Source organism: Charadrius vociferus, unplaced genomic scaffold, assembly GCF_000708025.1.
Source record: "Charadrius vociferus isolate BGI_N301 unplaced genomic scaffold, ASM70802v2 scaffold556, whole genome shotgun sequence".
Taxonomy (NCBI): domain Eukaryota; kingdom Metazoa; phylum Chordata; class Aves; order Charadriiformes; family Charadriidae; genus Charadrius; species Charadrius vociferus.
This window is the reverse complement of record NW_009648647.1, coordinates 30,748-49,735: the sequence shown is the minus strand read 5'-3', so window position 1 is coordinate 49,735 and position 18,988 is coordinate 30,748. Positions and strand designations below refer to the sequence as shown.

Sequence of the window (18,988 nt, the reverse complement as noted above, 5' to 3'; positions counted from 1 at the left end):
GAAAAGGAAACCTCAGGTCAGGATTGCACAGTACTTTCTGAGTTTTGTGAACTTGATACAAATCCATTTTCACTGAATAGTGTTTATTGCCGCTTGCTAAGGTTATGTCAACACAGCAAACCGAATCCTTCACTATTATGCTTTGTTTTAAAGCAAACCAGCATTTTTCCCAGGAATGACTCTTTCAAGACTTTCAACTTGCAATGAAAAATAGGATTAATTTCCCTGGAACAAAGACAGGTACCATTAGTCATGCAATGTGTGGCATTCTGCTTTTATACTGGTTACTTCTGACTTTGACTCAGGTTCTTTTCCTCTGTATAATTTGTAATTGTTTGTTTTTTCCATTGTTTTAATACTGGACGTTCTGACAGGAATTCAGGAAAGCTGAAATTTGTTATTTTTTTCAGGAGAATTCCAGGGTGATCAGTGGAAAACACATGCTGCTAAAATCAAAGAAACATTGTGTTTTGTATATTTAAGAAATACTGTGTGCATAATATAAACAAGACATTTTTTCATAATGTATCTTAGCTATTTTTTCTCTGCCAATATGCGAGCAAAGCAGCAAGGTAAAGGTCCCTCATCCATAGATTTAATCTTTCTTCAGTTCAAAGCTTTGTAAGTAAAAGCAACCATCTGTACAGGACAGCTGTTGAAATCCCTCTCTTACAAGCATTGTATTGGTGCCAAAGTGGAGCTTCTTCCCCTAATATCATTGTGCCCTCATTAAAAATAAGCAGCCCAAACCCATTCTATGTTATCCTTGAAAGCCATTAAAAGAGACTGTAATTCCTGTTACAACAGTAGTCTTCTGCAGCGGTTCTTAACGTAGAGCCTCGATGCATAGGCTTTGTTGCATTTTCAGCCAGTGTATGTTTAATCAGGACTTGGGCTTTTTTTTGGACACTTAAACAATTTTGTGAATGTTGTTTTTATCAGTTAGGTCAACTAACCGTGCATTCGTTCAGTCTGTGGGCAAGTCATAGAATTACACAATTCAAGGGATTGGGGTTTTTTGATCTCTGCAATACATTTGTTCTTTCTATATAAATTTCAGTCTGGAAAAGGAGAAATCTAAGAAATTAAAGTAGAAAAAAAATACATGCATAGGGGCATGTATTTTCCTGAAAGAATAGGCTTTCACTAAGTATGTGAAAAAAACCTTGTCCAGGTATTATCAAAGAGAACAAAAATAGAACATGAACAATGCATAACAGCAAAGAATTGTTTTTAATATATTTGGCTGGTATTCATTTCAAAGGCATGAGAATAAGGTTCAGATACATTTAAGAATTTTTAATGGAATTTTCTTTCATTTACTTAATAATGAAGATAATTTTTAAGTACGGGGGAGGGGGGGAGAAGCTAGGATTATACATTTGATTTTCTCTTTTACAATGCTTTTCTTATGTCCTTTTCTGTAGTATTCTTGCCTTCTCAAGTATCTGTCTTTGAAATCAATTTCAGATGTCAGGAAATAAGTTAAAGATGTTGGCATACTTGTCACAGATCAGACTAGGATGTCTCATTAAACTGAGCAAAGAGAGAGCGCGAATCACCTTTAATTTTCAGACCGGTTGGTCTTTAATGTTAAACGGAATGTGATTGATGCCTTGCAAAGTAATATGTGATAATATTTACTGAAACTTCTCTTAAATATTTGAAGGTATATTTCTGTGTCTTACTGGTATGAATGATTTTGGTTTCCTGTGTTCTCCTTTCTTGGCTGATGGCCTCTAAAAGTGAACTTTTAGAACAAATGTAGAACAAGTCAGGCATGCCCCTGTTGTGTTGATAATATCAACTTGACAAATGTATTCTGAATTTTGCCTGCAGCCATTAAAATGGAAAGCGGAGTCGGAAGTGTTTTATGGGAGGGTTTTTTTTTTATTGCTTGTACCAGCAAGTATTGTACTGATTTTGTCAAAGGAAAACGTAATTTTTATAAAGCACTTGCCCTATTGACTCCCAACTGGAACAATATATTTTAATCCATCATCATGTTATTTTTACTGCTTCATTGTTTCATTTGCCATTATTGCACTTTTTCTGTTTACTTCTAAGCTGGTATAAACTAAAGGCCAAAAGTCTGAACTAAGTAAATATTATGTTAATGCTAATTTAGGCTGACTGTTTATTAATAGAACTTGTTTTCTATTCATAGTGAAGAGAAATAATAGAGGTTGTTGAACTTTGCATACACAGTTTTCGTTATTTGGTTGCATACGGAGAGAAGAAGGTCAACTCTGGTCATGCTTTTTTGTCGTGTATACCATTTTTATTAATTTTATTTAGTTATTTTAATAATAAATTGTATTTGAGGTACATTGTAATATGAAGTAGAAGGATAGAAATCATCAGTTTTTGTCTTGTAAGATACAATGGGTTGGCAAGAAGCAAGAGAAGTGTAGTACTTAGTTTAATGTAATGTACGTTACTTTAGAAATTATCATTTTTGTTGTGAGGCTGCTGCATTGGCCTTTGTCCAGTAAGTGTTTCCGTAACCGTGGAACATGTTAATTTAATATGTTTTCACATTAAAACGGTGTCAAAATAAGTACCTGTTGAGTATTGCTAAACAAAGAGAAAAACAACTAATTTGCTTCTTAATGAGCCAGTAATAATGTGCAAGCATTTCACTCTATTTACCTTTAAGTCAGACAGGGTTTCTGGTGGAGCATGTATTTCAGCAGCTCTACCCCGTAAACAAGCCTTTTAAAACCTAGGCTAGTAAAAGACATTTTCACAAACTACATCAATAAGAGCGCTGATTGTTAAAAATGTATGAATAGGAGTATTTATGTGATAACCCCTTAAAATAGTAACTCTAGGGTATTTGGAATATACCACGGAAAGTTAAAAGAGATTTGGCCAAACTCTTTTCTTTTTTGCAATTCAGATGCTACTTCCTTTAAGAATAGAACAGGTACATTACATGCACTTTTTCCTTCTTTTTCTCTTATTCACACCATGACGGGAAGAATAAGAATGGAAGTGCCCAGGAGGCTGCCTGCTAACTCCGCTTACTGGGCTCCCTTTGATTTCTGCTGTGCCAGAGTGTGTGCGTTCTGCCTCGCAATTAGAACTTGCAAAATGAGGTTCTTTTGCAGTATGTATCAGAGTGTCACCAAAGGATTACAACTGTGTTCTGGTTCAGTAACTTCCTCCAAAATAGCTAATCTATAAAAATCTGTGGGTTTGTCTGTTAAGCAAATAGCTACAGACTTTCCTTTCCTTTGTAAATCCCCTTTTTATTTTTAGGAAACCATTTCCCAGGTGTTTCTAGAGGACTCTATTTCCGTAATTTGTTAGTACAAGTTTTTTCTGTTGTTAAAATTGGAACATTTTTGTGTGCACCTCAGAGAAATGATTTTATTGTAAAGTTTTAGGTTGGAAAAACAGGATTTATATTTTTTAGTTCTGTATCTAAATATATGAGGAATTGCGGAGTCAGAAGAGGGAGAGCAGTAAGTATTATTTGGGAGTCTTAAACCTCAAATAGCCCAGTCTGTTTTCCAGCTGGGTTGGCATTAAGCGTCTGGTGAAAGGTGAAGCTAACTTTGTTGATCTACTCTCACCCATTGCTTTCCTAAGACAAGTTAGTGCTCCTGTTAGACAAAGAACTGCTCTTTGTTTAAAAATAACTTGAAGTTGCCAGTCCTTTCACAGAATGCAATTATTTCCTCTGGGGAAGAAACAATAGCATGCCTTATCTACTCAAGGAAAGCATTTAGGATGCCCTTTCCTGCTTTCTTTGTCCTGCAATAACCTGCTTTTTTTAGGAAGAAGGTTTCTGCTATCAACATTTTTCTCTGGTGGAGCCCGGTGAAAATAACCTCAGTCTGCATGGTCCTGTGATGCACTCCCATACATCAACTATATTTGTGTCTTTCTCCCACAGAGTTTAATAAAGGAAATTATTTTGATTATTAGCGTTTAGATTTAACAAACAACACTGTTTTGGGTTACACATCCATCTGGTCCAGTTTCTAAATTGTCAGCTTGATGATGTATGTGAATGTATACAGCAGAAACAGATGACTGGAGGGACTTGTGAAATCCTGCAGAGAATTAAGTCGGCAGATTGTTTCCCTCCGTGAGCAATTTTATAGAACTTGTAAACCCGCCCAGGGCTTACCTCTTACAGGATGCAGGAGTTCTCGTGGATTGAGGCTCAGGCTTGTTCCATATTCCTTTTGAATACACGTCTTCTTTATTGTCAGGTTGCCTAGGTTCAAAGCAAAGAGTAGAGGTTTGCTCTTTGTTTGTTCAATGCTGCTAAGCAGGATTTAGCAAGACTATGCATTTATTTGATTAGGCTCCAGCAGAAACGATCAGGTGCTTCTGAGTTGGATTACATGAGAGTAGGATTGTGATATAGTCTAAGTGTAACATGTAGGAGTGAGGTGATGTCTTCTTCTTTGACAACTTGTATATTGTTCACCAGTGAGATGGGACTGAGCTTTATGGTGTATTTCTGCAAGTAAGTGTTATGTGATCAAGCTCTTGGCCAGACACTCATGGACTCTTCCTGTCTTCTGACTCGATGGTTTAAAGTTGGCCAAAAAGGTTACATGTGCAGAATTCTCACATTTTACTCAGATAATGTTTTCTCATCTCTTTAAGGTGACTGAGGGATTGCACAAAATTCTACCCAATTTACAAACCCAAGCTTCACCTAAAGCAGCTGAGTCACTTGCTCGTTTATACCCATACTCCTTTTAACAATTTAGAAGAGTGATTTTTGTGAAGGGAAGTCTTTTGTCTGATCATATGAGACAACACTAAGGTAGGTGGGAGTATTGATTTGCTTGAGGGTAGGATGGCTCTACAGAGGGACCTGGCCAGGCTGCATCGATGGTCCGAGGCCAATGGGGTGAGGTTCAACAAGGCCAAGTGCCGGGTCCTGCATTGGGTCACACCAACCCCATGGACGCTACAGCCCTGGGGCAGAGTGGCTGGAAAGCTGCCTGGGGGAGAAGGCCCTGGGGGTGTTGGTGGACGGCCGCTGAACATGAGCCAGCAGTGTGCCCAGGGGGCCAAGAAGGCCAACAGCATCCCGGCCTGTGTCAGGAATAGTGTGACCAGCAGGACTGGGGAAGGATTGTTCCACTGTACTCGGCACTGGTGAGGCCCCACCTCGAGTGCTGTGTTCACTTTTGGGCCCCTCACGACAAGACAGACATTGAGGAGGTGGAGCGTGTCCAGAGAAGGGCAACGGAGCTGTGAGGGGTCTGGAGCACACGTCTGGTGAGGAGCGGCTGAGGGCCCTGGGGGTGTTCAGCCTGGAGAAGAGGAGGCTGAGGGGAGACCGTCAAGCTCTCAACAGCTCCCTGAAGGGAGGGGGGAGCGAGGGGGGGTCAGTCTCTGCTCTGAAGGAACAAGTGATAGGACAAGAGGAAATGGCCTCAAGTTATGCCAGGGGAGGTTTAGGATGGATATTAGGAAAAAGTTCTTCACCGAAAGGGTTGTCAAGCACTGGCACAGGCTGCCCAGGGACGTGGTGGAGTCGCCATCCCTGGAGGGGTTTAAAAGACGGGCAGACGTGGTGCTGAGGGATGTGGGTTAGTGGTGGTTTGGGCAGTGTCAGGTTGATGGTTGGACTTCATGATCTTCAAGGTCCCTTCCACCCGAGACAATTCTATGATTCTGTGAAAATATCAAACTGAAGACAAACTCCTGACTTCCCTTCCGTTAATTGGCAGTCTCATTAAATGTATTACACAAGAGAAGCCTTCGATTGTAGATTAAAAGTGGTTTCATTTTTTTTGCTTTAAAAATTTTGGTCAAATATAATTTCATCTTTTTCCGGCCAGGCTTGAAGGAACGGTTTTTAATGGTCTTCTTTTCTTTGACTTAGACTCACCACTCTTTTTCAGTTATTCCTTTTTGTTAATTATTTCATAAACACACTAACACAACTAGTAGATGGTCGTCATTTCTTGTTGGTTCTCATGTCTGTTGTCCAGAATAATAAAGCTAATGAAGTAGCGCCTGCTTGTGCTTAATTTAATGTTGTGGTGATACAACAGAGATGTCTTTTTATTTTCTCGTCAGGTAAATTGCACTAAAATATAATGATTACATTAATTACTTCCAACGGATATAATTTCTTTGAGTTTACATTTCTTAACCTTTTAAAACTTTAAAAAGCTCCTCCTGGGGATAATTTTTTATGTAAAAGGTCTTTTTTTGTCTGTTCTGTGATTTGGACATAATGTGTTGGGTAATTATTACTTCTGTCCTGAGAAATCTGTCCATATTAGAAAGAAAACAATTTTCCTTTCTATTTCAGTACATAATTATACATTCTTTATATATACACACTTCTATAATGGGTTTAAACCAATATTTTATTGATTTGCTGTTGTTACGTACAGAGTAATAGTTTTCAGTTCTTTGGAGTTTCCTAATTTTAACATACTTAATGTCTTCTTTTACAAATGACACAAATAAATAATGAATATTAATGACGCTGTGAGCTGTGTATCCCTTCAAGATGTTCGGGTGCATTAGTAATAGCTTTTAGAATGATTTTTAGCTGAGTGATTTCTTTTATTACAGTTCATAGTGCAGTGAATACAGTCTTTGAAGTTGATTTACAATCACAATTTTACTTGTACATCCTTTAAAATTTTAAGCATGTTAACTGTAGCATGTTTGCAAATAGTAAAGTAATTATCAACTGTGCTCTATTTTTTTTTATCACGTAGTAGCATGTTTAGATAGTTACTGTGTGCTGAACACAGAAATATGGTACTTAGTAAAAATCTGCTTAAAGTTTGGGAGGTGCTTCTAGATCCTATAGGATGCACAGAATTAATATATTAGTTCTGTATGCAGAGCAATCTGCTTCTGATAGCTTCAGGCCTTGACATTAAAAGCAAAAAACCCCACCAAAACCCAAAAAACCCCAAAGAAAAAATCCACACCCTAAAAAAATCAAAACAGGAAGAAATCCTCTCAAACCTTAATAAAGTTATGACATTATTTTCAAAACAGTATTTAAGTTGCCTCTCTGTCTAACTTGGGTTTAACCCTGTGTGACTTATAAATAAATCTTTTATTTTTCCTTTACATATCCTTTTGATGTATGTCATCCATCAATGTTAGCAAGAACAGTAAATGCATTGATCTGTTCCTACACTTGGCAAGTTAAATAACACTTTATGTAAGAAGTATTGATTTATAAAATCCAGTACATGTAATTAACATTAGAACTGTCAAAAGCTGAAAATAGTATTAACTTGCTGCTTATTTATAACCCAAAGAAAATTAAATAAAATATCCAGATTAATAAACTAACTCCTTTTTTTGCCTTCAGATATGTCAAGCTGAGTTATGTTTTCAAGAACAGTGATATGTTTCTTCCAACTTCTGACAAGAAGAAATTATGGGTTCCGTCAGTATTGTTGAAAATAATTCTATAGTCTCTCGAAATGTGTATTATCCCTGAGGTGGGGAAAGAATTCCACTTGGATAGTTCTGAAAGGATTTAGTGTAAAAGATGCAGAAATAAGTGACAGTATTAGAGAAAATGAAGATAGCCAATTTATGTCAGGTTTTCAAAGAGCCTTTGATCTGGCCCTTAGTTAGTGTCTGCTCTTCGGCGTGAAAATGTGCAATGGTGTCTCTCCCTGCTTGTGCGGACGGTGCGGGATCCAGTTTTCTACCCAAATTACGCAATGAGATACTTCGGGAGCTGTGCGAGGATCACTTTGTGCTTCTGTTACTGACTCAGGCACCAACCAGGTGCCTGTTCCAGAGTTTGCTTAAGATGATGGGAATATTTCAGTTGAGTTCTCTGAACTGTGCTTCGGTTGCGGATTTGTTCTAATTCAGCATGAGATAAGGATGTGAACAACCCTGTCTGTGTTCAGTGTAGCGTTTGATCCTGTGCTTACCACCCTTGAATTCAGTAGCACCACTGAGATCCTTTGAGTTGACTTGGTTGAGGCAGGCCTTATCCAATTTATCAACCTATTCACATTTTTCAAGTTTAAAGGGCAAAAAAAGAAAATTACAAGCTGCATGTAAACAAAATAACAATAGCAGTAAAGAGTGGGCGTTGTTTTTTAACAAAGGTTTCTGCATGAATCATTTCCCCTTCAGTCCCCTTCATCAAAAGAGGTCTGTGTTTATATCTTTCATGGGTATTCATAGCTGCTTTGCTATTTAGAAATAATTCTCTTCTTGAAATAATAAATAGGTGGCCTTACACGGCTTTCAATCTGGCGGTGCCTTTGCTGTGCCATTGTTTCCGCCTGCTGCACTCCTGGTTCTGTTCTGGTACTCCCAGACACTTGTCAGATCTTTACCTTTTAGATTTAATTTATCTTGTACAAAACAACCGAGAACGCCTCTTATACCAAGGGCGAACTTGTGGATAGCACATTTATGTTTTTATCTTTTCTGTTCTGTTATATGGTAGAGTTTCATCCTGCCTTCGTCCTGGTGTCAGTTGGAATATTTAATGGATCTATGTCTGGCTGGAGAGCTATCGGTGCGAGCAGACTGGCCCGACAGTGGCTGGAGATTGGCGATTATGTAGCAGCAACAGTAGCTTCCTTTGCAGTTAAGAGAAGGAAGGAAATCCTGCTATATTGGGATTCTCTTTCGGTAAGGCAGTTTTGACTTCCACCTACCGTGTGCCGAGGTTTGAACAGTAACAACTTATTTCCTTGAGAGCTCCGCAGGTCTCTGTAAACACCACTAGATATGAGGAGAATATCAAAAGCGTGGCGGTTATGCTTTGGTACCGAGTTGAGTCCAGAGACGGTGTAGGTTTCTTTGGAGGTTTTGTTTTGGTGTTGGTAGTTAAGGGGTTCTCTTGTCTTTGCCCGCTTTGTACGCTACCGTGCATTTTCTCTCAGTACGTTTGCAACTTTCTTTAAGGTATCGTCATGAATATTGCAAAAAACAATTCTGCAGCCTTTTTCAAGGATGAGCTACACTGAACGTAACATTTGAACATCAGCTGTAGTGTTGTGATTTTTAATCTTACAGCGGATACTCCATGAATTCACGAAACTATGGATTGTGATTGCCTTCTGATACACAACAAACCAAGATTTTTTCTTTGCCCTGACCCAACTGAAGTATTACAGGAGGTCAGAAAGTGAAAACTAAAACATGACATGAAGAAATTAAGCGAGAAAAGGAAACCGTAGTGAGACTTTAGGTTAATATATCAGGAGCTGCTTGAGGCTCATTTAAAATGATATCGGCTCTTTTTTTTCTTTTCTTTCTCCTTGGCTGGTCTGCTAAAGGAATCAATTTTAAGAAAAGAATGATACAATTGCACTTGCAAGAATCTTTCTCAGTGTATTTGGGGATAACCAAGAGAGTTTTATGTTGAATGTTAAACGGAGTGATGTTACCGACCACTCTCTTTTTTCTGTCAGAATCCAGGTCCTGTAAAAATTCTCTTTTGTGCTTCTGTGGGCCCTCCTCCTTTCAGTTCTGTTTTGAGTGTTTCTAATAAAACTCAGGAAATCTTTTATCAAAAGGGAATTCTTCTTCAAGATGAGATCCTGTAGTGATTGAAAGAATGGTCTTGAAATAGATGACGGAGTGTTAGGGAGTAGATTTTATGAATGCAAAGAATAAGTTAAGTTTAAGAACTTTTAAGCAATCAGCCATAGTATTGAGAGATATACCAGGAAATATCTGTGCCTTAAAACAAGGTAGAAATGCTGGAAATATTAAAAAAGGTTTTCCTGTAGCAAGTAATTTTGTGGTGTGTAGCTTAGAATTGGAGAAGTTTCTAAGGGAATGAATTCTGATGTTTGTTCTTTTAAACAATACTATGTATTAGTCTAGAAATGGGAAAAACATTTTATCTCTTTGCATCAAGAAATGAGGAGCTTAAAAGCAGAATGGAATCTGCAGTGCCATTTAGATAGTTCTGACATAGACAACTGATGCTTCAATTAAAAAAAAAAAGAATTTTTAATTAAATCTACTTAACTATCAGTGTGAAACGCTCATTCTCGCCACTTGAGACTCCTATTCTATTGAATTGTTGAATGCTAATCATAACTATACATTACAGAACGTTTAGTTTTCCTCTTGGGATAGTGTGCAACAGGTATGCAATCTTAAGTTCAGTATTTCTTCAATCCAAATCAAATATATGATTGGCAGTTACCCAATAACTAACTTGCCAATTAGGTATTTGACCTATTCAAGGCAAAAAAGTTACCCATTGAAATCTTGTCTCCCAGTGACTGTGCATTTAAAAGAAATAAATGTCACTTATTCTAGAAATATGTAGGTTTCCTCACAGAAATTGCTGAGTCCTAAAACAATTTAATTCCATCCCCAATTAAACCTTTAAAAGCACTATCCATCAACCTCAGCTGATACTGTGTTTGCATTTAGAGATTGCAGTAGAGGTATCCAACGAGCCGGTTATCTTTATCTATAGGAGGACAAAAACGGGTAGTGTGTGCTCATTTACTTGTGAAATTGAGGAAGAAAGACTGATTTAAATACAGTCACTTCTGTATTATTCCAATATAAAATCAGATATCGTCTTTGATAAAAGTTCAGGAAATCCACTTTAAGGGACAGCTTTATACCATTGTGTGAAAATTCTTAACTACGATAGTATATTTGAAAAATAACCTGATATTGTAATGAAATATTCACTATGATGCATCAATCCTTTCAAATCCAGGCATAGAATGAGGTAGTAAAATGCAATTTAAATTTAATTGTTGTACTTGGTGATTTATGTCACACTTCCAAGCAAGAAAATTTGAATCTCAAATATCCAATATTTTGGGTAGAATAGCCTTCCTGCAAATCAATACAGTTAAAGTGACTGAATGCTCCAATGTATGTTTGACATTGTTGACAGTTTATGAATAGATCATGTACTAACTTTCACAGCATCTCACCAATGCGTTTTAGAAGGTTTGAATTCAAAAGAAGATTGATTCAAATATATCTGAGTTCAATCTGACTTCCTGGTGCATTTCCAGGATTTACTATGTAATAATTCCTGTGCTATTCTTATGCTATAGAAGCTACTGAAGTTCATTTCCACAAGAGAATACAACTTGCATCCAGACCTAGCACATGGATGCACGTGGCTGAGGAACTAAGATAGTAAGATTAAAAGGTCCTTTTGAAAAGGAAAAAGAGAAAAATCTTTCCCATATCCAAGGTGGGAGTAAGAAGCGAGTGGTGCGGGTTCCCCAGCAGGCTGCAGGTATCGGCTCTCAGTCAGCGCAGAGCAGCTCTACTCAACTGTAGGCGCTCTGAAGCGTCAGGTTGTGACTGCCACAGCCGAACTTTAATCTGTTCTTGATGGGATTCTGCGGTCCATAGTTGTACCTGCTTTCTCTGGGTTACTGAAAAGATTCCTCCTGTCTTTAGTTTGGGTTTCCTGCCTCTAGTTTCCTTTTTAATTTAACTATACTTTTGTATTATGCATTCAGATATTTTAAGATACTCTTTTTATGGCAGTTATCATTAACCCACCTGAAGATGGCTCACATCCCTTTTCTTGCAAACAAGGAGAGCAAAAGCATTTCTCTATTGGTGCTCTTCTCCTGTGCCGATCTTTCAGCCCCTGCATGTAATTTATTTATCTAGTCTCATTTTCCCAGAAAAAATCCTCAGAGATATTCTGCCCTTTATTTTTCTGTGTCCGTTGATTGTAGCTTTAGACGTGCATATGAAGAAAGGGCGATGTGCATCATGCTTTGACTAGGGACTAATAAGCTAAAATCAATATAGGTGTGTCTTTTAAAAAACCAATTGTATTTTTGTTTGGGTTTATTGATAAATGTATCTCAGTCAAAAATGTGTTTTCAGTATCATGTCTGTAGGGTGAACTGAGCAATGGAAGGACAGCTGCTCAAATGATATCTGTTAGTGACTGAGCTGTGTTTGCTCTGACTTGCTGAATTATGAACAGGTTAATCTACTTGTAATATTCAATATTGGCTCACCTAAAAGTGGCTTAAAAGTAGAGAGATACAGAAGAAAGAGAAATAGCAATGGCAGTGGGGATCTCAGCCTGTTCTCTGCACTCCCTACGTTATTCTTCCTCCGAGTGTGTTCAGGACTGCAGGAACTGATTTCCTCAAAATGTAAGCACATGATTTTACCTGTAACTGTTGATATCTGACATTTCTGGAGGAAAAAATACTGAGATTTTAACAGGGTAGTTGCAGTGCTTTTCACTGATGAAGGTGGTGTGGTACTTCTCTGGAGTGTGGCAACTTTCCTTTTCTCCATAGGAAAGAGGTGTTCAAGATCAAATTACATCTTTAATTAAAATATATGAATTCCTGAGGGACAGGACTGCAGGACTGCTTTCAAGATCTTGTAGTAATTGAAAAGTCTATTTAATCTGACTTTGGTTTATGTATTTTACAAATGCAAGCTGTTAGAGGGCTCAGAATCATTAGCCAAACTTTGTGAATGGGTTTATTAGAGGGTATGTTTGAGGTATTTGAGGTGGTACCCTCCTCGGTTTCTAAAGTCATGTTCACTCACGCTATCCTTACGAGATTAGGTTCCCTTGGTTAACTAATGAGTAACAACTCTTGGAATTTTTGTTTTCATTCCATTCACAACAAAGCTGTACAGTCAGACTGTCTTCTCCTCTTACAGACTGTATTTGTAGGTTCGTGCCTGAACATGATTTTCAGGGAGAACAGAGTATGAGTGAGCTCTCAGCTTTTCTGTCATGCATCTCGCCTGCGAGGGCTGGGCAGAAGCCCAGAGCAGATAACAATTGTACACAGCACCATTTTTATATTTGTGTCAGCATTAATCCAAACACAAGTGTACAGGCATTGTTGAATTAGGTCCTGAAACTACATTTTGAGATAAAATCCATCTAAGCTTTGCATGGTAAGAAAGAAAATAGACAGGCTAACCTGGCAGTATAATGGAACTCTTGCAGTTTAATGATGCACAAAAGCACGGCCGACATGTTTTGGAGCAAATTTCCGGATAATTTGGGCATATTCAATCCTATATTTTCTTAAGTTTTACGTAAGAATAAATCTGCACCATCATTTTAAGGACACGAGTCAGGATGTTTGTGAGTTTGGTAAGCAGACTTAATGACACTTTGTAGAAGCTGTATATGTATGTGTCCTTTTACTCGTCCTTGCAACTCAGACATTTTTTTAATTATTACTATTTTTATTTTTAAATCAGCATCATGAAAAGCGAGAGATGCTTGAAGTGTTAACACATTTAGCATTTAGAAGAAATGCCTTTTTTTTTTTTCAGGCAGAAAGCTGTTTTAGCTAAAAATATTAATTCCAATATTTTATTATTCCTGTTTCTTTTCAGTAGCTTTTTGCTCCATCCTTCAAGAGAATAAAACCTGAGATGCTCTCATGGCTTCTAAACCCTTGGTTGGCCAAGGTTAGCCTTATAGTGAATCCTTCCTGTATTTAATTAATGAAGTGAAAGTATCTCATGCCTATTAAATGACCCCCTTGTATCCTCCATCCCTCACTTCCAGTTCTTTTTGAGATGGCTTTCATTTTTCCTGCCAATTTTCCTGTTCCCCTGAGATGCTCTATAACAACCAAACTTGTCCTTGTAGGACCAGTTTAAAATTCTGCGTTCCATTACAGCTTCCAGGTGTGAAGCTGAGGGTGCAGCACCCTTTGGATCGGAGGTGTGAGCAGCCTGTGCTGCAGAAATGCCAAAGTCATCAAAGCTTTTCTGCTACCTCTCTTCATGGAATCTTTGCTCAGTATTTTATTTTCATTTCTGCTTTCAGGGAATATTTAGTGAGCTCTGATTACATAATTGAATTTGATAAACTGATGGTATGTGATTGATGAGAAAGTCAGGAATAAAAGATTAGAAGATAAAATTACTTCAAGGGTTTAAGTAAATCTTCCAGAGAGCTGGGGTAATTTATAAAGCATGCTATATTCTTTATAAAAATATTCCCCTGGGTCTATTAAATTTTAGCTTCTACCAGAATTGGATTGAGTTTTGAGAATCATTTTCATGTAATACCAGCTTGATTGTGATACTTTAAATGGGAGATAGCTCTGAGTGGGTTGCAGCATCACTGGGTTTGGAATATTTGAGCAGGAAATGTAGGGCTGAATGACAGACTTGTGGGCAGCAGTCTTTGTCTTTCAAATAAATCATTTGTTCTCGGAAAGGCATAAGTTAGAAGGAGTAAGTGGATAATTCAGAGTGAAATAATGAAGGAGGTTATGCTGCTTGAGTCTTTAAATCACTGAAAAACAGGATCAACAAATTACTCGGGTAGAGGCTTATAGCGCAGATACCGGTTTCATTGTAATCTCCCTGAATGGCTCAACTTTCTTCAGGAAGGAGTAGTTTAACAAGCTCTGTATGAGCCTCTATACACTCGCAGGTAAGTACCGTTGTTTTCAGGGACTTGGCAGTAATCAGTTCAGTTTACCAATTGGGCTCTGGTACGACGCCTTCCCCTAGACACCAGCGCAACTCCCCGCCGCTGCCTTTTCATCTCCCAAGGAAGCCTGACACCTTTAATCTTGCAAGGGTAGAATGTCTGGCTCATAACTCCTTTGGGAGACTCCCGAAAATATATGTGAGGCCTCTGAAAGCATTTAACATTTCCTCACTTGTTTAGAAATATCTTTGTAAAAAAATGCTTTTTGCTCTGGGTAAAATAACTGTATTTCCCACTAACACCGTCTAACTCTGACTTAAATTTTTCTGTGTAAAGTTTTAGAATATTTGTTGATTTTACTAGTTAGGAGAAAATGGGAATTGAGAAGACTTCACAATATTTGCAGTCATTAAAACAAAACAAAAAAAAAGAAGCTTTGCGTAATATAATCTCAGTCATGAAACAGAGGGGACAGTTGCAAAAAACATCTTTGGCTTACCCAGGACTGTCTGGTAGTTTGGAACTGTTCCTCTTTTCTCATACCTTAAATTGTCAGAGCTTCCCGTATATCCAATTTCAAGAAAATATTACTGATCTGCACTAGCCATTAATCAATTTGTTTGAAAAACAAATTGTTTAATATGCTGCAAATCAGAAAAGGGCCTTACCTCAAAGTATGTTTTTTAATTCAGTTTGTTAGGTCAGATTTTGCGTAACAAGTATTGCTTTAAGGTGATGTGCTTTTTTTCCTGCAGAAATAGAGCTTTCTGAAGTTAAACGCTAAAAGCTGGGGAGGCAATTTGTCAGTACCAATCATCAAATGTGTACGCAGCTGATGTTCAACTTTAAAGCCAGTTGTAGCAAATAGTTCGGTGACAGTCAACCTGTGACCACAGTCAGCTCAAGCGCAGCTGCTGCCCCGGGCCCGTCGGATGCGGCGGTAATGAGTGTGTGCTGCCGTGCGGTCTGCTCAGTGCCAGAGGTTCCCTGATAAGGGGTGAAGCGAAAGAGAACAAATCTGGTGAGGAGCGGCTGAGGGCCCTGGGGGTGTTCAGCCTGGAGAAGAGGAGGCTGAGGGGAGACCTTCTCGCTCTCTACAGCTCCCTGACAGGAGGGGTGAGCAAGGGGGGGTCGGGCTCTGCCCCCAAGGAACAGGCAATGGGACAAGAGGGAACGGCCTCAAGTTGCGCCGGGGGAGGTTTAGAGTGGATATTAGGAAGTTCTTCACCGAAAGGGTTATGAGACTTTGGCACAGGCTGCCCAGGGACATGGTGGAGTCACCATCCCTGGAGGTGTTTAACAGATGGGCAGACGTGGTGCTGAGGGACACGGTTTAGCGGTGGGTTTGGCAGGGTCAGGTTGATGGGTGGACTCGATGAGTGTCAGGTTGATGGTTGGACTCGATGATCTTCAAGGTCCCTTCCAACCTGGACGGTTCTATGATTCTGTGAAGGGCTTAGGGAGGTTGACGTCTCCAGGCTGAGCTGCGTACCCGCTGCTGTCCCAGTCTGTGTAGGAACACCAGGGCACCTTGAAAGCCACCCACAGCCCGTCTTCCCTAAGGTGTGTGTGTGCTCTCTTGTGGCTATCAATTATTAAAGATGATAGTACATGACTTGTGGATTCAAACATTTGAGCCAGCCTTGAATAGAACATGAGGTCACTTCCCCATAAACCGTAAAAGATAGCTTAAACTCTGTAAATGGCAAGTATAAAAATAGCTGAGCTTAATTTAACTGAATGGTTAGTTGCACGTGGACAAAATTTGTGTATCTTTATTGATTTGTTTATTTTATATGTTAGGGACACAGACTGCACTCCTAAAAGGCAGAGTGCAGTAACATCTGCCTATTAAATATTATTCCATATTTTGTTTTAAATCTCTCACTGTAACTTGTGTATTTTATATATATATACAAACATGTTACTTTTGCTTATGAAAGGTATTTGTAAACTTCTTAGATTAAGTCTGTAGTTCCTACGTAGTTACAAGTAGAAATTTGACGTGTAAAGCATGAAAACCTTCATCTTCCCGAGACACCAAGGGGCGGCTCTCCAGCTGGTGTAGACTTGTAATAAATCTGTGTTTGAGTGGAACTTTGGTGATTTACCAGTCCAGAATTTTGCTGCTTGGAGTATTTTGAGCATTTGCGATCTACTGAAGAATGAGAAGTTGGGACTATGTGTGACCCTTGAACATTATTGAAGTACACTAATTCAAAATCTGTTAGTGGTTTCAGGTAATATAATTTAACACATTTTGGTTGGCAATAACGTTGAAAAATACATTAATCTTACGATTTTGTGAGCTGTTTTTTTCTAAACTCTTTTTTTCTGTCAAAATTCTTCATTTACCCTGAGACTTCTCCTGCTGTGATAATCATTTCTATCCAAGATTACTCTTCTGGTTTCTATTCAAGAAATAAAAAAAGCTTTGAGTGGATTTAATCCTCACAGAGGAGAGGGGGGAAAAAAAAGCCACCAGGGCTGTTCACTGCCTGCCACAGTAGACAATGCTGAAATTCTCATACGTATAAACAGTAAATATGGACAAAAGCTTGTCTGAGTGGGCACTTCTCTTCTAAAGAAGTACCAAGGACGATGGTTATCAAGATGTTGTGAATTCTGCCTCTAAAGATAAAGCTTAGTTAAGAATATGATGGTGAAAGCCTTAACTACTGAATCATGTTGTCTCTTTGTTTTACAATTGCTATTTTGAAAGGAAATGAGCTAAATATCGGTGGCTTATACTGTACTTGTGTAAATAGCTTACAAAGCCATTTTCTCTCTGTTTTTCAGATGATGTTGCACCATACTTCAAGACTGAACCAGGCTTGCCCCAGATACACTTGGAAGGAAATCGACTGGTACTTACGTGCCTTGCCGAAGGCAGCTGGCCCTTGGAATTCAAGTGGTTACACAATGACAGTGAAATCACCGCCTACTCCAGTGAATATAAGTAAATAAAAGCTATATAATAGCCTTCTCTAAGTGTAATTGCAAAAAACCACCAAAACAAACACCACCCACCCCCAAAATCCCCAATACCTTGAAGCAGCTTTGTGGCTACTGATACATTGACAATGTTTTTTGTCACGAAAGACTGTTTTTTTGTAAATTAGTAAGATCTCTATGAGAGAGTCTCCTTTACTAAAAAAGATGTTTCACACTTCAACACAAGGGTCCTAACACAGAATTTTTAAGTACCAAAAATACTTTTTGCTGGAGATATAACCTTACATGTATTAGTAATAATATTCCTTAGCTAAATTTTACATATGATGTCCTGCTTATCCTTGAACAAAGCTAAGCTCAATGGGGCTATTCTTTTCAATAAGATCTAGAAGAATGTGGTCTATCTTACGTTGCATATGGAACTTCTGCTTTCATTTCTGAGAATGCAAGAATTAGTCTTATAGTTTAACAAACTGTTCTTTTATGATTATGCCCTTTGCTCCCAGGACCTCACTGTCTCCCTCCCGATTCCGCGAGACCTCCCATCAGAAGAAAACCCCGCTGTGGCTAAGCAGAGCTGCGTTTCTGCCCCGGTGGCTGGCCAAATAGCAAAGTGTAAAGCAGCCAAGTTTTGTTTGCTCTTCTTTAATGGGATCTCCCTTGTGCAATTGGCATTTCCTGTAACCTTATAGAAATTCAGTATTTATACAACTTATTTGTTGCTTTCAAGTTTTGTTGAAATTACCTGGTGAATTCAGAGGTTATAAGGGGTGGGTATGTGGCAGACAGAGCCCTTGTAGAACACGTGTATCTTTAGCAAACCGAGCTAAATACTGCACTTTTGTAATTACATTGCTTAAGGCAGGGAAAAGTTGTGCTCCATCACTATAGACAGAAATTACAGTATATATTAGTATAAAAATGTGGATAATGATACCAAGTTCTATATTGTTACACAAGGTAGTCCTTAATTACTTTTCTCAAAGATTTTCAAAATTGTAACCTAACATTAGTTCTATTTTCAGCATTATTTATATTGACAGAGCAATAGGGAAAAAAGTCCCATAAAAACATTTTAAACCCTTTTTTGGTCATTTAGCACATAAAATATTTTGCAACAAAACATATAGTTCTGTGTGAACTTTCCTAGAAATTAAAGACTTTTGATTTAGATGAGACCACTTAGTCCTGAGTCATTGCATCTATTCATGGTTGCTGTTTTTAAGCCTTGACATTCACTGATACCTCAAAGTGAGCCATACGCACGTGTGGAAGAGATTTGTGAATACTTTCTAGAAAATATAGAAATCTCTAATAGCACAATTAGTCACAGAGGGTTTGAGCGTTGCTTTGTGTAAATGCCACTTGTTTTGATCAACAATAGCAAGGTTTGTTGTAGTTTCCTGGTAGAAGGAGCTGACAACTGCTCTTAACTGCGTAAGATGCTGAGAAAGTAAGACAAAGAAACGGTGTGGGAGGAGGAAAGGTTAGAACTCAAGTTTTGCAGATGTGATAGTCACCCAGAGGCTTACATTCCATGATAGGAGGAGAAACCTGAATAAGAACGTGTGACATTTTGAAACTAAGATTAGAATGCCGTGGTATTTCTTAAATAAGTGCACAGCCTAAGCAAAATCTCAATTTTACTATGTA

The 18,988-nt window shown here is 38.3% G+C and overlaps 1 protein-coding gene across 1 annotated transcript in view; it reads left to right on the top strand.

Annotated features, from left to right (window-relative positions):
* LOC104287704 overlaps positions 1–18,988 on the top strand; it is a gene marked incomplete at its 3' end in the record, with an annotated part of 152,037 nt that overhangs the window by 120,699 nt on the left and 12,350 nt on the right. The window contains exons 2-4 of the mRNA XM_009886429.1: positions 8,435–8,622; positions 13,617–13,662; positions 17,180–17,339. Coding sequence (XP_009884731.1) covers positions 8,435–8,622; positions 13,617–13,662; positions 17,180–17,339 — 394 coding nt within the window. The remainder of the gene's footprint in view (positions 1–8,434; positions 8,623–13,616; positions 13,663–17,179; positions 17,340–18,988) is intronic.